Source organism: Salvia splendens, chromosome 9 (genome assembly GCF_004379255.2).
Source record: "Salvia splendens isolate huo1 chromosome 9, SspV2, whole genome shotgun sequence".
Taxonomy (NCBI): Eukaryota; Viridiplantae; Streptophyta; class Magnoliopsida; order Lamiales; family Lamiaceae; genus Salvia; species Salvia splendens.
In genome coordinates, this window is record NC_056040.1 from 616,048 (window position 1) to 638,329 (window position 22,282).

A 22,282-nucleotide genomic window follows, 5' to 3' on the forward strand; every position below is an offset into this window, starting at 1 on the left:
TATTCAACAAAGTAAGTAAATAATGTAATCACATCAACATTTGTGAACACGTATGCGGCAAATCAATAAAATATTATCAGAATATTTCTTAATGAGAAAATTAAAAATAATATTAAAATTTATTTATTTACGACTGATTTTTAAAATTACTGGACCACTAGAATTTAATCAAAACTTATAATTTTTTTAATAAGTTGCTCCAATAAAAACATTCTTTATTCCATAAATACACAATAAATAAAAAGAGGATTGTCAACTTTTCCACCCAATTTTTTTACAAATTCTCAGTAAATCTTTATGCCTTTTCACCATAGTCCATAGCATTTAATGACAACATAATGTCTTTACGACAAATATATAAAAGGACACAAACATTACTGGTACAATAAAAAATTGTACTATCATTCTGACAAAATACATATACTACTTCTTCCACGAGTTATGTATTCCCCGTCCCCAATTAATTGTCACTGTTTTCCATTTCGATCCTTCCATCAATAATTATCACACTTCATTTTTACCATAAATAATAAGTAGGTCTCACATTCCACTAACTCACTTCACTCACATTTTATTATAAAACTAATATAAAAAGTGAGTCTCATTTTCCAATAATTTTTTCAACCAACTTTTCTTTATATTTCTTAAAATTCATGCTCGGTCAAATAGTGACAATTAATCAGGGACGGAGGGAGTAATCCAAATCACCATCACGTGAGTCTTTTATTTGAATGGAGTATTAAATTTATTTACCCTGTATATTCTCACATTCGCTGGATTTTTCCCAATATCTAAAGTTGAATATTTAAAGATAAAGATTGAAAAATGGTTAGGTTATATTCTTTATATCAACGAACACAGATTTATTTTATTTTATTTTATATATTAAAATTTAAATTTAATTTTTTATTTAATTTTATTTATTTAAAGTTATCAAGAAAATGAAAAAAATGAGTTATAACTTAAAATATATAATCAATTTACAAACTTACTAACGTCAATAATATTTTTTAGATACTAAAATTAAAAATAAACGATGGGCTTTCTATAATTATAAATGAATAAATTGTTTCTAAGAGCTCTCAGTTAAAATTATTAATTAAAATTGCACGTTTGTGGAAAAGATATTATTGATATTACTAGATGAAATGACATTAATTTCCAAATCCAATTCCATTTTTTTATAACATTTTAGCAATTCCCTTATTTGAAATTAAACTGTGTAAAAGATCATACTATGTCGAAGTGAAATTACTACTACTAAAATTTATCGGTAAAATAAAATAAATTAAATTAAATGTGCTTAAAGATTTACGCAAATGTAATAGCGTTAAACTTTATTCATTACAAATTCCTCACACGTAACGACGCCGTTGGAGTGAAACGACGGCGTTTACGTCAGAAATAAACAAAAGCGACTGTTTCTTCTTTCTTTTTCCCTTCGTCGCGTCTCGCCTTTCTGCCGCGCCATTTGTAGATATTTTCACGAAGAAGAGAGAGAGAGGGAAAATCCAAATCTAGACGTGCGCATATACATATATATAGACGTATAGAGGCGCACGCAAACGTGTATGTGTAGAGAGAGAGGGAGATGAAGGCGGTTTTGTTTTGGTTTTTGTGTATCTCTGCAAATAACTGAAAAGAACATGAATTGGAGCAAGCTGGTATAGAATTTCCTTCTCATTTCCGGATTTCTCTCACTTTTAGCTCTGCATCCGAAGAATTCTGGTGGAAAATTGAGGCGGAAAGCCAAAATTAATGCTAGAATTGTTGCCATACATGTCTCCGCAAAACCCCCAAATTTTTTTCTAAAACCCCTTCCCTCTCTCTCTCCGTGGTGTGATGTGACGGCAGCAAAATGAGAATTCGCTTGGAGTTTTAAGCTGTAAGGAGTGAAAAAGAATGATTGAGAGAGATGGAGAGCTGAAAATTCTTCGAATTGAGTGAGTTGTCCTTTTTTTTGTTTGAGTAATTGACATCGTGAATGGGAAAGCTGCGCTCGGAAATCGACGTTTCGGCGTCTCCTCGGGCTGATCCGGCGTTGATCAGTGAGGAGTGTTTGTCTGCGGCGGAGCAAGTGCTGAATTGCGTTCACCCCACACTCGACTCGGAGGAGAAGAGGAGAGACGCCGTTGAGTTCGTTCAGCAGCTCGTCAAGACTCGTTTGAATTGCGAGGTAATCGATTTTGGTCTTTTTAGATTATTTTTTTTAAAATTTCTTTTTCACAATTTATTTTTTGGAAAACCTGCATGCCCTTGAAGTCTGAAGGTGCTTTATTTATTTATTTATTTTTTCTTGTTATTGATGTGGAAACTTAGTTAGATTTGAATTAATTAAATCGTTGTGTAGAAGAAAGACAAAAGCTTTAAACTTTATAGCTTCTTAGGATCTGTGTGATGGATTTCAGAAATAATCTTAATGTATTATTCTGTTGAATCTGTGTGATGGATTCAACACTTGTCCATCTAGAATAGGCCTATGTGCTGATCATGAATCTTATTGACTAACACAAACCCGTATAATTCTATTTGATTTTGTGAAGTATGATGAGATTGGAGTCTTCATGACTAAGAAATGGTCTTGTAATCAACATAATTTAGGTCAAACAGCTTGATTTTTTTGAAAGTGGTGGAGTAAGAAGACTGGGAATACATATAAATCAATGATAAATAATATGGTAGCTCAATCATGTTGACTAATTCGTATTGGTATCAGGTTGTTCTGTATGGGTCAGTGCCACTGAAGACGTACCTACCGGATGGTGATATTGATCTGACCATCCTAAAGGGTCCGAATGCGGAGGAGTCTTTGCCCCATGACGTTCTCACTCTTTTAGAGGCTGAAGAGCAGAATGAAGATGCTGAGTACCGAGTAAAGGACACTCAATTTATTGATGCTGAGGTAGTTCTTCTTACAAGTTCTCTATAGTACCTTTCTTCTTGGATCGTGGCTAGTTTAACGTATTGTAACACTTTTTATCCTCTGCTGTACGGCTGTACCATATCGAATTAAATAAAACCAACTGGAATGTGTATTTGATTATGCACATTATGTTTATTGGTTTTTGCTTTGTGGAATGATTAAAGATAACAGCTTTCACTTGTGGAAAAATGTTATTTTTTTCTTTTTTGGGGGGCTCTGGACTGATTAGTATCTTGCTTCCGATGGCAGGTCAAACTTGTTAAATGCTTTGTGCAGAATATTGTGGTCGATGTAACCTTTAATCAGCTAGGTGGACTTTCGACACTCTGTTTTATTGAGCAGGTAACTGTAAAGACGTTTTTTCGTGAGATGGTTACCACTTGTGTTTGGATATGTGAATTTACTGCCTTGCTGTAAATTTTTGAAGTCCCATACCCACTTCAGAATGATTAATACCTTTTGAAGCGTGTTCTGTGCATGCTTGCTTGAAGCATTTTTTTGAACTTGTTTGTGGATCAGGTGGATCGTCTCGTTGGGAGAAATCATGTCTTTAAACGCAGTATTATCCTGGTTAAGGCTTGGTGCTATTACGAGAGTCGTATACTTGGGGCACACCATGGGTTACTTTCGACATATGCTTTGGAAATTCTTGTCTTGTACATATTCCATTTCTTCCATTCATCGTTAAGCAGTCCTTTATCGGTGAGTACCTGTCACTTACGACTCTTGGTAAGGGATGGATTATTGTTGGTTCCTTAATTTTGTACTTTCTCAATAGGTTCTCTATAGATTTCTCAACTACTACAGTCAGTTCGATTGGGATAATTATTGCATCAGTTTGAAAGGTCCAGTTCATAGATCATCCCTACCTGAAATAGTGGGTGAGTAATCAATCCTCTTCAATAACACAGTGATACATTTTTCACTTGATTGTAATACCCTTATTGCTGCTTAGTATTTCTTTTCTTGATTTCACGCAGTGAAGATGCCTGAGCATCGGTGCAACCGTCTGTTGCTTACTGAAGAATTCTTGAACAGATCCATGGAACTGTTTTCAGTTCCTTCTAGGGGACTTGATGCAAACCCGAAAACATTTCAGCTAAAACATCTGAATATTATCGACCCACTGAAGGAAAACAATAATCTCGGGCGCAGCGTACACAGAGGTCAGGAAAGCTTACTGCTGATATTTGTCAAGCTGATGGAAAATATAATTTGTAATTAACATATTAGCAGTGTAATTGTGACATTTTTAGGCAATTTATGCTGTTTTTACTGTCTGCTAGGCAATTTCTACCGCATAAGGAGCGCATTGAAGTATGGTGCTCACAAGCTCGGTCAGATTCTTGTACGCCCAAGATGTGAAGTTGGAGATGAAATCCGTAGGTTTTTCTCTAATACCCGCGCAAGGCATGAGCATCAACATAGAAGTAGCCCTGGAACTCTGGCACTAGAATTTAGCGATGAAGAGTCGTTGACTGCATCTTTATCATCCCCGATTGAACTGTTATCTGACAACGACAACATGCTTGCAATGTCCTCCATCAGTGATTTTGAGGACGAAAGTATCTCTGCTGAACATACATCTGTTTTAGAGCCTAGAGGTGGGCTAGATAGACATTCGAGGAAGGAAGTTTCTCCTGGGATGACATCTGAAGATTGCGATTCAAGGAACAGCAGGCCAGATTATGCATTAAGCCACAGTAATGGCGGGTCTTTGCCCGAGAATCATTTCCACAAACTGCATTATCTCGCCTCAAGATCATCTGCAGAAAGTAGATTCTCGGAGGGGTTTGGCTTCAATCCTTGGTTGAAGAACAGAGAAGAACACGTTCAAATGGATAATACGTTTCAATGGTGTATGGACAACCACGAAGCTGCCTGCAGCTGCATTACTGGTTCTAATTCGACTTCAAAGGCAAGCGTTATTGAAACTCCATCTCTTGATTTTAGAGAACTAGACTCTGCAAGTGTGGGAGGCGAATCAGAAGCTTTCAATCCACTAGCCGATCTAACTGGAGACTACGACAGCAACATCAGGAGCTTGCTTCGCGCCCAGCTCTGCCATGGGTTTACGTTATCTGCAGCATCTGCCAAAAATCCTTCATCACCATCACCCGCTTCAGATATTCAGAGAAGGCAATGGGAAGTTGTTCGTAAATCAATATTGCTCGAGGAGAAGGAGTTCCCCAAAATAGATTTACACTTCATGCCCACGGACCACGTTATGTATGCTAGCTTTGAAGGGACAGACAAATCTCGAGGACTTGGCACCTACTTCCCCGATATGGTATAACATCGCTCTATATTTTTTTTGTACCATTCACCATGATCTGTATTCTTAAAGCTCCCTATCTGCAGAGTACTTACTACATGGAGAAGCCTTCCCACTGGAGGGGAAGGAGTAATTTCCCAGGTGTACAAAACCCCCACAAATACGGCCATAACAACGGTTCAAAACCTTCTGTCAATTCACATTGTTCCATAAATGGTAACCACGACGTTCTGGCCACACGAAGAGGACATCCAAGAGAAAGAAAGAGATCAGATGTGAATTTCCAATCTCCCGATGCAGCCGGAGGCGGGAAACCGATCAATGGGCATATAACCACATCATGCACAATCGAGTTTGGCTCCGTTGGGAAACTTGCAGAACAGGTCATATCAAACTGCGCCTCAACGGAACCAGATGGAGGAAGGTACCAAAGCATCGTCTACTCCCTGGTTTCTTGAAGTGTCGATCATCTATATAGTTTTAAAACGCGGTTGTGCACTTCAGGGTTGCAGGGCGGGCGATCCACCTGAAGAATGAAGACGAGTTCCCTCCACTGTGCCTGTAAACTGAAGGGCGTCGTTCAACTTGTACAGTAGAGGCGATGGAGATGATGTGGATTCAGACACTAACAAAAACGGCTTGACTTTTAGGCAGCCATAACCGCTTGTATCTCAGATCCTGTTACGATACTTACGGGATGTGATACAGTGGTAGAGCATTCGGGTTCAGTTGTTTGAACCTAGCTCAGTCGAGCCATCGTTTCCGATGAACTAAGGCCAGGTTTGGTTGTGAACAATTATTAATACACCAACTCCTAATTTCTTGTTATCTGTGACAATTGACATGACTGGAAATTTGGTGTTCGAATCTATCTATCTATTTATTTTATCAAAGAGGCAGTTTTCAGTCACCAATTGATTAGAAATCAATTTGATGGAAATTTTGTTTTGTAGATAATATTCCCTCCGTCCCATAATAAAAGTCTTGTTTTGTCATTTCGGTCCGTCCCACAATAAGAGTCCTATTTCACTTTTACCATAAATGGTAAGTAGGTCCTACATTCCACCAACTTATTTCACACACATTTTGTTATAAAACTAATTTATATAAGTGAGACCTATATTTCACCAGCTTATTCAATCCACTTTTCTTTACATTTCTTAAAACACATGTCATAACTAAATAGGACTCCTAATCCGGGACGGAGGAGTATTGATATGTGCAAATTAGATAAAGGCATTAGCACGCAAAAGCGCAAACACTTGCACCATTCACGTGCTTTCCTTTCACTATTCATCACCATCCCCCGACCTAAACCTTTCTCGGTTGAACCCCTTAACCAAGCGTAAATAAAACAGAAAGCATCGTATTAGGATTCAAGCTAGATGGGAACAATTATCCCCCTCTAGTCTCGGCTCATTAGCATTACCATTGGCGGACAAGGAACATCCAGCAACTTCAAGTGGCTCGTCCTCCAACATCGACCAGAAATGAACCCTATTCCGATCGAAAATAATCAATAACGGTGTGCTTACTACTCTTGCACATGAACACAAATACAAACATGCGTAGTATTTCATCAGATGTAGCATCGAGACGACGGGTGGAGGGGGCCAACGCCCTACCCCTACCCTATGTGTTGTAGCATTTTTCCTAAAATTTTTGAAGGGTGATGAACCATAAAGAGTGCACAGATTCTTGTCATCTCAGTGTATATAGGACACCTATACTTTCCACATTCATTCATCAAAAAAAGATGATAGAAAATTTGGGATTTGATGCTAATAACTGATAGCTAGCTCTCCACTTCTTTTTGTCTATTTTGATTGTAAAAACCACTAGATTTTTCTTCACTAATGTGTAACATGTAATTATAAGCTCTTGCAATTAATTTCTTAATGAAAATACATATGTGGAAGTTTATGTCAAATTTTCAGTGATAATTCTACACAATCATGTCAGATGTATATAAAAGTGAAACAACCATCACTGTATTAGCATGGTATGTCCAAATTTATATGTAAAAATGAAAACAGCCATGCGAAATATGATGAATATATGTCGTTGAAATTTTAGGAAAATAAATAATGGAAAGAGGTAGACAACCTTTATTGATGCATGAACAACTAAATCATAGTACTTTATTTTGGGAAAAAAAGTGGCTTTACTTTAGCCCTACCTTAGAGCATCCACAACCGTGCTCTTGCCAGCGGCACGGTTGTGGGCCTGGCCCCACTTTTTCTGCCTGCTCTCTGGCAAGAGCACAACACTCACAGCTGTGCTCTTCCGCAAGGACGAGCACAATTAATTTAAAATTCAATTAAACAATAACATTTCAATAATACTAAAATTCATTAAAAAAAACCTAAATAATATTACAAATGACAAATAAAATAAAAACGACATAATTAAAATCCTAAAAAATTAAAAATTACATAATTAAAATACTAAAAATTAAAAAAACCACTACGCGTTGCCGAATTTCGCCCACATGTGTTTGATTAGGTCTTCTTGTAGTTGATTGTGGATTCGGGTATCGCGCATTGTGTGCCTTGTCTCGATTCTTTGGCCGACCGTCATATGCTCGCCTCGGCGTGGGGGAGACCTCGCTGTTGAGCTTCCGGCTTCGTCCTCGTCTTAGAAGCTAGCCGCCCTCGGCCCTTCGTCGGCTATAATCATGTTGTGTAAGATAATACACGTGAACATGATGTCGACGATATTATTCACGTACCATAGCCGAGCCGGGGACTTCACAATGTTGAATCGGGCTTGAAGGACTAAGAAAGCTCTTTCGACATCTTTCCGTGCAGACTCTTGACGCTGCGCAAAAAAAACCCGTCTCGGGTCGTGCGGGTTGTTGAACGTCTTCACGAAAGTCGACCACCTTGGGTAGATACCATCGGCGAGATAGTAACCCATGTGGTAGCTATTTCCGTTGATGGTGAAGTCGATCGCCGGTGCTACACCATTCATCACATCAGTGAAGAGTGGTGAAGAATATAGTACATTCAAGTCGTTGTTGGATCCAGCAACGCCGAAATATGCATGCCAAATCCATAGGCGGTAGTCGGCGACCGCCTCAAGGATAAGCGTTGGGCCGCCGCCTTTGTGACCGCTCAAGTGTTGCCCCCTCCAAGCAGTCGGGCAATTCTTCCACCTCCAATGCATGCAGTCAATGCTGCCAAGCATTCCGGGAAAGCCATGGACTGATTCGTGAAGACGAAGCAACCGTTGGCAATCATCGGTGGTGGGTGCCCGAAGGAATTCATCCCCGAAAGCTGAACGAACGCCCTCGCAAAAATTCTTTAGACAAAGGATTCCAGTGGACTCACTGATATGCAAATACTCGTCGAAGATGTCGGCCGTTTGCCCAGTAGCGAGTTGTCGGATGGCACACGTACACTTCTGCAACAGCGTGATACTTTGCCGGCCGGCTGCATCTGGACCTGTTTGGAAGAATTCAACACGTGCGGACAATGTGTTGACAATTCGCATGAACAAGCGCTTTGACATGCGAAAACGGCGCCTGAAGTAATCTGCCGGAAACCGCGGCTGGTCGGCAAAGTAGTCGGCCACGAGCCTTTCGTGGGCTCCCTCCCGGTCACGATGAATGTAGCGCCGATTTGATCTGGTTCGTTGAGGAGGAGGAGCGGGGGTATTCGCCGCGACATATGCTTCGTAAGCGGCACGATGTTGTTCGTAGTATTCTTGTTCTTCGCGTTCCGCTTCCGCCATAATATGGGTGAAATCCATTTGAGGTTTTGAATGAGGGATGAATGTGTTGATAGTTTGTATGAGAATTAAGAATGAGAGATGAATGGGAGATGAATTGATGTGATAAATGGATGATGAATGTGTGTATTTATAGATGCTTTTGGGGGAAATAAAATAAAATAAAAATCAAAAAAATTCAGAAAAAACGGGAAAAAATGGCCATATTTTTGGGATTTAGATTTTTTTAAATCATTTTATATAATTTAAAAATTATTTTTTTAAAAAAAATAAAAAATTCAAAGGCAACGGCTATGCCGTTGCCCAATCATAAGCCGCCACGTCGCCTGCTCGCTGGCACGGCGCGAGCGCAGCGGCGGCGGTCGTCGTCCTCGCCGCTGGCACGGACGGCGGCGGATGCTCTTATCCTCAAGTATTTTAGTGTGTACACTGTGTGGAAATTTATTGTCAAAGACGACATACACTTCAAGGGAAATAAAAATTAAATACTTTAAACATGAAGAAAATATAAAAGGGAACAACAAAAGTACTAAAATAACTGTAATATTCAGACCTGTCAGATAGAATCTACGTAATTTCTGATAAATGCAGTCTGAAAAAAACATAAATGTTCTATAACTCAAATTGTGTCTTTCTTCATCAATATTCATTTTATTTCTTAGTACTGTATAAACTAGCTCATAATATTTGTACATATTCCTTTTCTGGAAAACTTTAAAATTTTCTCTTTTTCTGGCAATGGAAGCAGGCAAAACTCAAAAGAAATCACAAACTAACTATAAGAAACTCATGTAATCCACTCTCTTTTCGAATTGTATACATAGTGTGACAAGAAAAATCTGCTAAAAAATTTCATTCTCGATGCACATACCGCACTAAAGTCTTTAAGTAATAAGCAAATTTTCCCATTCTTGAACGACAACTAACATTCACCTCAAATTAACCGTCCCGTAACCATATCAACTAGTAGTAGATTAGTACTTTCTACCTCCAACAATTTTATGCCAAGTGCTTTCACAGTTTCTAAACCATGAAAAAGACATCAAATTTCTTTTCATTTTTTTGGATTATTTTTTCCATCAAGCAAAACTCCAAAAAAAGGGATTATTCTTTATGCTTCACCTCATCTACTAATTGTCATTATGTACATAAAAAGAAAATTAATTAGGCTGATCAATAACATAATTTGTCAATATTGCCTAAATTAAACATCAATCTTAGTCATATGAACACTGTCTAGATGTTTTTTTCTTCTCTAATAAAAAAAGACTAAATAAAGAATTAAATATTCTCTTTCTTGATTTCGACAGCACATTATGATACAGCTATAATTATATATTAGAATAATATATTACTATGATTTGTCTCATTATTTCACTAGATAACTATTTGTCAAATGTATAATGATGGTTGTTCAAATCACCATCGCTATCCAACTTATGTGCAGAAAAAAAAACACTAACGTGACAAAATATGAAATCAAACATTACTACATACTGATAATTTATAATTAATAAACATTCCATCTGAATAAGGTTTCATTTTGTGAAATTCCATATTCCCAAAAATGAAATCCAAATAATGATACATACTCTCTCAACCCTTGTTACACTTTGCCTAATAGAAATTGTGTTCAGATTATCGACTGCAACATACGTTTAAGGTTGGATAGTAATTATGTACATCTTCCAACTTCCCCAAGACTTCCAATATAGGATGAGTTTGTACTCAACAAACCTCCCCTCAAACCAGATCACATCGGGAACAGACAAATGCAGTCGACACATCGAGACATGGGTTTGTGCTCAACAAATTGCTCACTATGAATTTCCCGGTCACTAAGAAAACACGAGAAGTATAGCGACCACGAATTTCCCTAGTCACTGGGAAAACAAGAGAAGTTTCCCCCCCTTCTCAATGTGAGTGTGTGTTTCTGAAGCAACAAATAAACAAACAGCCATAAAAAAAGCTTCAACATTCCTTCAAATCCACACTTTTCAAACCAAGAAAGAAAATGTACCAAAAACTCAAAACCATAGATAAGATCACTCAACATCTGATACAAAATCAGATTATAAGTAATATATAGCAAATCTGAAAATATATGTACATGTCAAAGTTGCATCAGATTAAGATACTGTAATTACAGAGTAGGTATTCCATTCTGATAATTTTACGACCCGGTTGCAACGATGCTCGTTAAGCCAAGTTGCAGCCTGATCCCCTGCCTAGTACTGTAATCCAAGAGCGAAAAAACTGCAAAATGTTCTCACAAACAGTACCTAAACATGCTCGTTCTTCCTAGCGCCATCCATTTGAGAACTTCCCTCTCGAAACATATACTTGACACCGAATCAAACTTTCCTTTAGCATAAAACCAGGCATTACCATGAACTCAACTTTGTACCTTTCGTTGTCCATAACCTCGTACTCCTTGAGCTCGTCCACAACCTCCATGTAAACATCCACGAACTCAGCTCCTTGCTTAACACCGAAGATTTCAGCTTCAGGCTCGATATAACCAATCAGTGCCTGCAAATACCACACACATCTCGCCATTCTTACAAATGCACGATAAAAAGGAGTACACGGGTGAATCCCATTAGCCACGAGATTCCTATGGTCTAAATTACCAAAAAATGATTCCTCCATCCTGGGATGAACTACGAGCATGTATTTATCCCTGCAAAACTCGGCAAAACTAGATTGCGGGTCATCAGTTAACGCAACGATAGGGTCATCCAACTTCATAATGTTCCCTAAAAAGCAAGGCTGTTGCAGAAACCCGCGAAACATCCTTCTGGCGATATAAGCTTCGAACGCATATTTCTTGTGTGACCTCTTTGCGTATACAACCGATGATTGTATTGCGTAGGCAGCTTGGTCTAGATCCCAATCCGAATGTTTCATCAAGGCAATCAACGGCTTTGCAAAATCATGAATAGCTTTTCCGACAGCCCTGACAAGACTCTCCAATGAATGATGATTCAAACCCGCAAACATTTCCCTCTCGCGCTCCTCAGTCTCTTCAGCCAGCTTTGTGTTCTTCGCTTCCAACCCCTGAAGCTTTTTACGCAAACTAGCAACTTTCTTGCCCTTATTCTTGGCTTCGGACTTCAACTTCTCCAGCTGCTGCTCCATAACCATAACTTCAGCAAGAAAACGAGCCGAGCCAGCAGAAAAGGCATTAGCTTCCTTCAATTGCTTCTCCTCATAAGCCTTCTTGATCTTGCCAAGCGTATCGAGCTGAAACATAACCTCTCCATCAGCAAATCTAACTTTCACCGGATCATATGGAATGTGCGCTTCTTGGAGCTTCACATACGCTATTTTTAACGCCAGAAGCGTGTCGAACAGCTGCACAAGCTCCACACATAACACAGCACGCTCCGGAGATATTTTTTTGGCACACAATCGAACATCTTCGCCACATTCTCCATCCGTTAAACAAGCATTGTCGCCAGCAATCACCGAATAAACATGGCCATTGTCCACATTCTCCGACGTATGAAATACACCAATGGATCTAAATTTACAAACTTTGGCGAATTTTGACACGATTTCAGATATATTTGCAGGGGGTTTAAGGGGTTTATTAGAACTAGCTGCAAACTCCATCCCCTGATTATCTGAATCCAATCCCATTTGCCAAAAAATCCAACCTAATCCAAGATCTGCTGTTAAATGAACAGCATCAACTAAATCTCACTAAGAACCACACTTTTTAAAGTAATTCAATAAGAAACAAAAACAAACACTTGCTACAGGAAAAAGTCTTAATGAGGGGAACCAAAACCGAAATTCCCGCTGCAAAGAGCTCGAGAAAACAAAATTGGGGGTTTCAAACACCTCCGGGAATAAAGGGATTAAAAAAAAGGAGGAAATGTTCTCCAATTAAAATATCTAACGCAGAAAAAGAGCTAACAAATTCAAAATTAAATCAAATCACACTAATTAGATTGCCAAATCAGGCAAAAGCGAGAAAAAAGCTCGAAAAATGTGGAGCAAGGCGTACCGCAGAAGGCTCAAAACGGAGCAGACAGCAGCAGTGATGGTGACGCTGCTGCTTCCGGCATTGATGAATCAGATAAAGGCGAGCGAATTGGGGACATCAATCATTAGGGTTTATAAAGCCCGGTTTGGGGGAAAGTGGAAAGGGTAAAAACACAACGGTTTCGAAGAGAGATGTGAGTGTGAAGCTGCTCACATACTGAGCAGAAGTTTGTTTAATTTGGAATCTGACAACACGCACTGCACGTCTCAGTGCGTGAAACGACGCCGTTTCGAGCTGGATTGTGCGTGTGTGTTTTTCGAGGAGGAAAAGAACACGACGGAATCTGCACTGTGGGAGGGATCTGCCGGTTGCACGGAAACTGAGAAGAGGGAAAAGTTTTCGAATTTGCATTAGGGGTATTTTTGTAATTTCATAAAATATAAATCGTTTTGTCATGTTATTTTATACTCCCTCCGTCCCGCACTACTCGCACGTATTTCCTTTTTGGGCGTCTCAAGTTACTTGCACTCTTTCCATTTTTAGTAAAAATTTTCACCTACAGCCGTCATTTTTGACTTTCCTATACACTCATTCCTTAATCTCCGTGCCGAAAAGGAAATGAGCGAGTAGCTCGGGACGGAGGGAGTACTACTCCTTACTAATAGTATTACAAATGTTTGAATATTACAAACATTAGTACGGTAAATGTGTATAGTATTATTTAATTTTCGACTACCAAGGTTTAAATTATCATAAAAACAGTGTTTAATCGTCACATCTTATTTTACTTTTAACACGCTCGCGCACATACTTGTCTAAAGTAGTAACTACTAAATCAGCATTCGACAAAAGAATGTGAAGAGCACATGCTCAACCACACTTTCTATTTTGATTTATTTATGATATGCTCGTACATACATATGTCTGAATTACCAAATCAACAATTTCAAGAATATGAAAATTGGATGAAACCATGAAGGGATGGAGAGTTACTAAGTTGTTATAAACATTTGATAAAGTATATGCTATTATACAATAGTTAAAATGTCCGAACGTGCTTAGTTGTATTGATGAAATAAAAAACGATTTAATACTGAATTTATAAGTTAGGAATGAGTATTTCATTTACAACTAATTGTTATTTATATTAAGGTTTCGCTAGAATAATAGAATACCAAAAGTTTGGGTACAAACAATTTAGTAACTTTTGTTTATGTAACAATAAAAAAATGCGATTTATTGGAGTATATATATTAGGGCAAATTGAAAACCACCAAACAAAGACTTTAATTTCTAGCCACTAGCATTAATGATTTCATCCACAATTATAAAATTAAGCATCAATATTAGTAAAACTTACATATCACTTATTAGGTTTTAGTTTGGCAATTTATTAATTACAAAATTTGGAGCCATCCAAGTTTTATGTGGATTGTATTAATGGAATAAAGGCTTTAAATAATTCATAATCTTTGTAAGGAAAAATTTAAATATAGGTTGTAAATAAAAACAACATATATTGGGCGTATTCAAAACAAAAAGCTTAAATATTAGAATTTTGGCACACACACCAATCTCTCTTTTCGTATTACCTATAAAGATTTATATTATAAAATAAAGTACTAAAGCTGATAATTGGAGATTAGAGTATATTAAGAAATTAATCCAATAAAGATTAATTGCCTCTAAAATTACAAGTTTTGATTACATTATGATTTATCTTGCATTTTAAATTTTTTGAAATATGTCCCACCATCCACTCCATAAAATAAGTCCTCCACTATTAATTTTATTTTTCAGTTTATTCATCTCCAATTATATTATATGCTTTGTGGGTGACAACACCTGCCTTGACAAATTATTGTGTACAAAAATTATTTCTTGTAATTACAAGTTTTAAATAATCGTTCTCGATCATGCATGGAGTGATGGAGGTATTATTTTTGTGAATATTAGTGTTAGCCTCGATTTGAATTAATTATTAGCAATTAGGAAACTAGTGAAAGTTTAAAAGAAATAGATGATTGATGTGAATCAAATTATACATTTTTATTCCCCTAACTTTACATGATTTATATAGTTTGATGCTCGCAAAAGTATGTTTATGGTGTAGGAACGAAGCTCGGATGGTGAAAAGAATGAAGGAAGAAGAAGGAAGGCATGCATGCGGAGGTCAGATTCTTCGCTCGGTCGGGCGATTCCAAGATTCAAAAACGCCCGGTCGGGCAATTGTCATTACGCATGAGGAGTACAGATTATTCGCCCGGTCGGGCGAATTTCTCTTTTAATTCTGCCCGGTCGGGCGTTTGGTGCTGTAACTGCATTTTGGCAGTTTTCTCTCGGGTTTTTGGAGGAATTAAATAAGGAAAAAATTGGAGAGAGGGGGGGACGACTGCTGAGGAAGAAAAGAGGAGAAGGAAGAAGAGGAAGGAAAGATCCATACTCCATCCCGGAGGAGATCATCCATCATCTAGAGTTGGAGAACACCACGGAGTTCACGGTTCACGGTTCTTTTGGTGTAATTCATTTTAGTATGTTTGGCTAGATTTCCTTCGTTGCTCCGAATATGTTGTAGGGTGAATTGTTGGATACTTTGATGATTATTATGGTTTAATTTACGTGTGATTCTTGTTTATGAATTGTTTAATTTTTCTACTAATCTTGAGACGTCTAGATAGGTAGAACTTTGTAGCCATTATTCTATTGCCTCTTTAGCATAGATTTTGGTCGTACTCATATGCAGGGAACTCGAGATTTGATTCTTGTTCAGGGAGATAATCTCGAGTGGATCGATAGTTTTCATCTATAAATTTGGTTTAGTGTCTGCTGCGCTTCCGCGTGGGCAATAAGTTAAAATGAGCTAATTATCGTGTTTGACATTTATAGAAGCTAAACTAAAGCCTACTGCGCGACCTAGCAGGGGTGATAGGTTAGTGAGTAGAACCTTGGAGACGTGTTCAGCTTATCCTAGGTATACAATTCCCTTGAAGTGTTCAGCGGATAGGGAGCGTAAAACAAACTTCATCCTCTTAAGCATAGTCTTGATCGTAGTAATCCATCGAAGTATCCCAATTCGTATGCCCAAGACATATAGGAGCAATGATTTCTTCTTATCCTATTTTTCTAGTTTAGTATTTTATTTATCTTTGTTTGTTTTATCATCTCTTTATTTTATCTTTCTCAAATTAAATAACCTACGCCTCCCTGTGGTTCGACACTCTTTTACTACAACTACATCTGTACTCTTGCAGAAAGTTGTAATTTTAGAGCTAATTTAATTAACTTGTGTGATATTAATCCATTGATATAAAAGCTTGAAAAATACACATCAATGATATTTAACATTGCTTGCTTTTTACCATGATATATATTACTCTTTATAAAAAAATAGTCAGAAGCAGATTACAATATTTTACTATGTGTACTCTTAAAACATATACTACCAAACGATATGAGCAGATTACAATATTTTACTATGTATACTCTTAAAACATATACTACCATCAATATTTAATTGCTAACTATAATTAATTTAAAATTATAAGATTGGTAGAAATCTAGTGGTCTATATATTGCCATGTGTAATTTCTTTTTATTATTATTTAAATTTAAAAAGATAAAAAAGCTACTAAAATTAGGGTTTTAGATCAAAATGTCAATATAGTGTATTAAATATTTCAATGTGATTCATTGAATATGTCAAACAAAATTTAGTGTTTTGTATTGTATTGATATATTATCATAGGTATTTTGATATTAACTTGTTACAACAGAAATACGAAAAATTCAAAAAAAAAAATTGTCTTCAAATTTTGACATTGGAACATATGCAAGTGAGATCTCGTTAGAATCCTTATAAAATTATCTTTAATTTGATATGTGTTGTGTGAAAAATAGTTTAAATTGAGATAGTTATAATCATTTAAAATTTGAAGATATTTTTTTAAAGTTAGTTATAACTTTTTGTTAATTGACATTAATATCCTTAATTGACATTTTTTGTAGACGACATTGATATTCGTGGATGAATGATCTTGTACCTTGATTTAATGATTCAATTCCTATCAATGAGTTGTAGTTACCAATTTAAGACTGAGTTAGCAATATAACACACGCTACACACCCCTATACATGTAATTATATACTCACTCTGTCCGTGAATAGGAGTCCCGTTTTTCTATTTTAGTCCGTCCGCGAATAGGAGTCCTGGTTCACTTTTACTATAAATGGTAAAAGGGTCCCACCTTCCACTAACTCATTCCGCTCACATTTCATTTAAAACTAATGTATACAAGTGAGACTCCTATTTCACTAACTCTTTTCCATCCACATTTTTAATATTTCTTAAAATCCGTACCGTTCATAAATGAGACTTCTAATGACGGACGGAGGGAGTAGCAGATAGAGTTTTTGCGTACATATCGTAGTTCAATTAAAAGTTTGCACCGAAATATCGACTAAATATAATATATCAATAATATTACAATTATTTACTTGCATATGCACCAATAACATATTAAAAAAATTAAAGATACGCCAAAAATTCATACAATATTACAATGAAAATCAAAATATGCTGTCATTTCATTTATTTGTTGTTGGTACAAATGATTGAATGGATGTATTGTCTGTCACATTATTAGCTACAATTATTAATAATGGAGTAACACTTTTAGTGGTTTTTCATTTTAAGAAATTTAATTAAAGTATATTTATATCTCTAACTAAAATAATGAAGTATGACGTAATAATTATTGCTCATAAAATTATTAATATGCTGTAAATATATATGTGTTCAACTAAGGAAAATAGGAGTTAAGAGTTGATAACTAACAAATACTGTAACACATATAAAATTAATAGTAATCAAATTAAGATCTGACTTTATAAATAAAATAAAATAAAATAAAATACGTGAGCAAGACCGGAATAATAAAACTTCTAAAAAATGAAAATATCGATGACTTTGGAAATGAATATTCTGATTGTGCTACTACATGCTGCCGCTTAACGAAATTAATACTATTGACATTTTCAAACGAAGGAAAATAAAATACTTTAACAAATTAAAATTTGTGAATATTTGACCAAAACGCCGACCATTTACACCGATACTCCGCCGACAGCCGCCCTCAAAATAAAACTAATTCCTTCAAAATTCAAAAGGTCATAAAAAAGAAATAAACTAAATTTAAAATTCATTAGCTAAGAATCTTCTCATACTGTACACGTGTGGGGTTTGCTACGTGCGACTTTCCTAATTTAGAATCCATTTGTCAGTTCGAGTTTTTTTTTTTTTAAACAGGCTTATATTTACTTAAAATTTAGCCGTAATTATCATGAACTTTAATGTGATTGTCGATTTGTCGCAATTCTCAAAATTGAAAATCGAAACTAACGTAACAATTTAAATGGATATAATAACAAAATTTGTGATATTATCGTCATATTAATTAATATATGAAGCATCTATTTTGTAACATGAAACTAAGTTATCTGTGTTTCAAAGATCAACGCAAAGTTAATGATATAATAATAAAATGGAGTGATACACACATTGTTGTCATTTCGTCATTTCAGAGTTTCTAAAATCAGCACACAGTAAGTTTTTTTAATCATTTTATGATCACAAATTTCATACTTTATTCACATTTTTTCTATAATTTCATCATACATAATCCATTACTTCTCAATTCCCATAACAGTCTACATAATCAGGCATACCACACTATGCACACTATTTTGTGGGGATGAAACAAGTATAATTACAAAAATTTTCATTTCTCATTAAGTTTATAACATATTACTGTAGTGTTTTCCAATCACATGTAGCTCTATTTTATTCCTACTAGTACCAAACAACATTCATCCATTTTCAAGAACAATATTACAAATTCATCAATAATTTTGTCAAAATTAAAATAAACACAGTGAAAATATATTGATTCAAATTTTCATCCGTTTCCCACCTTTTCAAGATTTGAAAATTGAAATACCAACACTTAAATCTCACCCCCTACCCCACACAAGTAAAGAAATAATACTAATAATTAATTATATAATTAAATCCAAATTATTATGGACCATTAACCCAAAATCTAAAATCTAGAAATAGGCTTCAAATTCTTTTGATTAGTCTCAAATCACTCTCTCAACACACAACCACAGAGCCATAAACAAAACCTTCATTTTCAAATTCCCGCAGCTTGAATTCTCCCCATTCTTCAACAATCAATCTCTCAAAATCGTCTAGATTCCACCGTCGATGTCGGAGATCCACGGGGCGTCAAGCTCCGCTCGCGCCGCCTCGACAATGGCTCTGTCGCCGGAGAACGCTCTGTTCAACAAATACGAGGTCGGCAAGCTGCTCGGCTGCGGCGCCTTCGCCAAGGTCTACCACGCGCGCGACGTCGCCACCGGCCGCAGCGTCGCGATCAAGGTGATCAACAAGAGCCGGCTGAACAACAGCGCGACGCTGATCAACAACATCAAGCGCGAGATCTCGATCATGAGCCTCCTCCGGCATCCGAACATCGTGAAGCTGCTCGAGGTGCTCGCGACGAAGAGGAAGATCTTCTTCGTTTTGGAGTTCGTCAAAGGCGGTGAGCTCTTCGCGAAGGTCGCCAAGGGCAGATTCGCCGAGGATCTGGCGAGGAAGTATTTCCAGCAGCTCATCTCCGCCGTCAGCTACTGCCATTCCAGAGGCGTCTACCACCGCGATCTGAAGCCGGAGAATCTGTTACTCGATGAGAATTGCGATTTGAAGGTTTCCGATTTCGGTTTGAGCGCGCTTTCCGATCACGTGCGATCCGACGGATTACTGCACACGCTCTGCGGCACGCCTGCCTACGTGGCGCCGGAGATCCTCGCGAAGAGAGGCTACGACGGCGCGAAGGTGGATGTGTGGTCGTGCGGCGTCGTTTTGTTCGTCCTCACCGCCGGTTACTTGCCGTTTAACGATCCGAATTTGATGAATATGTATAAGAAGATCTACAAAGGCGAATTCCGGTGCCCTAAGTGGATTTCACCGGATCTGAAACGATTCTTCTCTCGATTGCTCGACACGAATCCCGAAATCAGAATCTCAATCGATGAAATCAAGCTCGATCCGTGGTTTAAAAACGGTTATTCGGAGGTGAAATCGGAGAGCATCACCAATTTGACAAATCCGGAAGAGAGGAAAACGCAGGATCTGAACGCGTTTGGCATCATCTCCTTCTCCCGGGGACTCGACCTCTCCGGATTGTTCGACGCGAAATTCGCAGCGGCGGAAGACGTCGACCGTCTCACGGCGGAGGAGCGGCCGGAGACGGTGTTGGAGAAGGTGGAGGAGGTGGTGAAGGCGGAGAGCGGCGGCCTGCAGCTGAGGAAGACCAAGGAGTGTGGGGTGGAGCTCGAGGGGCAAAATGGTGATTTCGTAGTCTCGCTAGAGGTTTACCGGTTAACAGACCGGTTGGTGGTGGTGGAGGTGAAACGGAAGGCCGGAGACGCCACCGCTTTCGCCGGATTGTGGAGTGAGAAGATCAGACCGGTGATTCTGCGGCGGCCGGAGGTAGAAGTTGCCGGCAGCAATTAGTTTCCCATTCGGTCCACGGCGGTTGGAGGGGTAGTTTCGTGTCGTTTGAATATAAGTGTTTATTTTTATCGTTTTATATTGTTTTTTGGGTATTCAACAACCGTGTTTGTAAATTAATAGTCTCAGTGATTATTGAAAGAGTGTATAGTTGATTTGAGAAAATGATAAAAATTTAGGTAAATTTGGGTTTTGGTAGATTTTGAATATAGTTTGTGTTGTGTGTTTTGTTTTGGTTTGGTTTGTAATTCTTTATGACCATTATTCCACAATCTAAATTTTATATACTTAGTAATCTATACATATATAAAAGTTGAGTTTTGGTAGGTTTTGAATAACTATTTTATGCAAGGGATATGAATGCAATAAACAAATATGATAGGAATTCATTTGGACGGTTATAGTGATAGGAATTAAATTGGTTAATTACTTACAATCATGATCTTAATCATATACTCCTATATATTTGGACAGTTATTGTGACGGTTATTGTGATGGTAATTTATGTCTCTAAGAATGAAGAGAATGTATTTCTTTCAGAATGCAAAAAACTATGGCTTTAATTAATTTAATATTTAATATTATGTCCTCCGTGCTATGTTTTCCTTTATAATTTTTTAATATTATTGGGTTAAATGTGTGATAATGGAAGGTGATCATGGGAGTCCTTTGGTTTTTCACTTCAAGTACCTTCATTGTCTTAATTTTGTGGTTTTATAGTGTGTTAATTTCATGACCTTCCTTGTCCTTATTTTGTGGCTATAAAAAGCATGGAGTTGTGGATGGATTACACACAAACAAAATTATTCTCTCTTATCTCTCAATCTCTCTACATTTTAGTGTGTATTTCAGGAGCTTTGTATTACTAGATTTTTGGAGCTCAATCAATTTCGTTGATGCCTGGCGAATTTGAGCCGCTTCTATATGGTAAGAGAGTTTTTGAGACAGATAGTGTGGTGTTTCTTTCATTTTCTTAACCTTTTCTGAAAGATAATATATGAACTTGCTTAATTTTTGAACATGCTGTACAGGTTACTCCAAATGCTCATTTCCAGAACGACCTTGGGCTGGATAGCTTTGACACTGTGGAAATTGTGATGGCACTCGAAAAAGATTTCTGCTTTGAGATCCCAGACAATGAAGCAGACAAAATCAACTCCATCAATCTTGCTGTTGATTTTATAGCTTGTCACCCTCAGGCAAAGTAAAACTGAAGCAGCTTCAGCTCCTATTTCGTTCTTTTCCTTCCTCCCTACCGAAACTAGCCTTCTAATGTTTGACTAATTGTTTCGTCAGAAAGAAAAACAAAAAAGGCAAATTATTCACATGTTGACATCCTAATAAATTATACTGATTTATGTAAATGTTGCTTTATACTAATATTTATTTTATTATAATTCAACATTTTCAAAATTTATATATATATATATATATATATTCTTTAATTTAATTTCATGTTTTTTTATCAGAAACAACCTTAGTGAGTCGTAATACTTGTGAATTTACTTTTTTTTTAATTTTGTATGAGGCAAAATTGTTGTTGCATATATGCGGTCATATTTGGTGTTTTGATTCTTTGTTCTTATTATTAGTTTATGAAAATTGTATGCGTTGTACATCGTAATTTGAAGAAAATATATATCGTAATTTGAAGAAAATAAATGGTGATGCATAACACGGGCGCGATACTATACATATATAAAGGGTGAGTTTTGGAGTATTTATTAAATTATCTTTAAGCTTAAAATATATAATTTCAATACTACAATCTAGACATTTAAGAAT

General features: G+C 36.9%; 3 protein-coding genes across 5 annotated transcripts; 2 read left to right on the forward strand and 1 right to left on the reverse strand.

Annotated features, from left to right (window-relative positions):
* Positions 1 to 1,449: 1,449 nt before the first annotated feature.
* LOC121749674 lies at positions 1,450 to 6,091 on the forward strand. Its single transcript, XM_042144259.1, has 9 exons — positions 1,450 to 2,176; positions 2,717 to 2,902; positions 3,173 to 3,265; positions 3,443 to 3,625; positions 3,702 to 3,804; positions 3,904 to 4,089; positions 4,210 to 5,213; positions 5,285 to 5,622; positions 5,703 to 6,091. The coding sequence occupies exons 1-9, from the start codon at positions 1,985 to 1,987 to the stop codon at positions 5,761 to 5,763; spliced, it is 2,346 nt and encodes a 781-aa protein (XP_042000193.1). The 5' UTR covers positions 1,450 to 1,984; the 3' UTR covers positions 5,764 to 6,091.
* Positions 6,092 to 10,987: 4,896 nt separating this feature from the next.
* LOC121746813 (protein GRAVITROPIC IN THE LIGHT 1-like) lies at positions 10,988 to 13,275 on the reverse strand. Of its 3 annotated transcripts, none has more exons than XM_042140746.1 (2): positions 12,946 to 13,275; positions 10,988 to 12,592 (listed from the first exon to the last, which is right to left on the reverse strand). In XM_042140746.1, the coding sequence occupies exon 2, from the start codon at positions 12,573 to 12,575 to the stop codon at positions 11,232 to 11,234; it is 1,344 nt and encodes a 447-aa protein (XP_041996680.1). In that variant the 5' UTR covers positions 12,576 to 12,592; positions 12,946 to 13,275; the 3' UTR covers positions 10,988 to 11,231. The 3 variants fall into 3 exon arrangements, with proteins under 3 accessions (XP_041996680.1, XP_041996681.1, XP_041996682.1); XM_042140747.1 differs by having other exon boundaries at positions 10,988 to 12,604; XM_042140748.1 differs by having other exon boundaries at positions 11,350 to 11,462; positions 11,564 to 13,275.
* Positions 13,276 to 18,954: 5,679 nt separating this feature from the next.
* On the forward strand, positions 18,955 to 20,681 carry LOC121748949 (CBL-interacting serine/threonine-protein kinase 11-like). The gene has a single exon (XM_042143537.1). The coding sequence runs from the start codon at positions 19,190 to 19,192 to the stop codon at positions 20,498 to 20,500; it is 1,311 nt and encodes a 436-aa protein (XP_041999471.1). The 5' UTR covers positions 18,955 to 19,189; the 3' UTR covers positions 20,501 to 20,681.
* Positions 20,682 to 22,282: the final 1,601 nt, after the last annotated feature.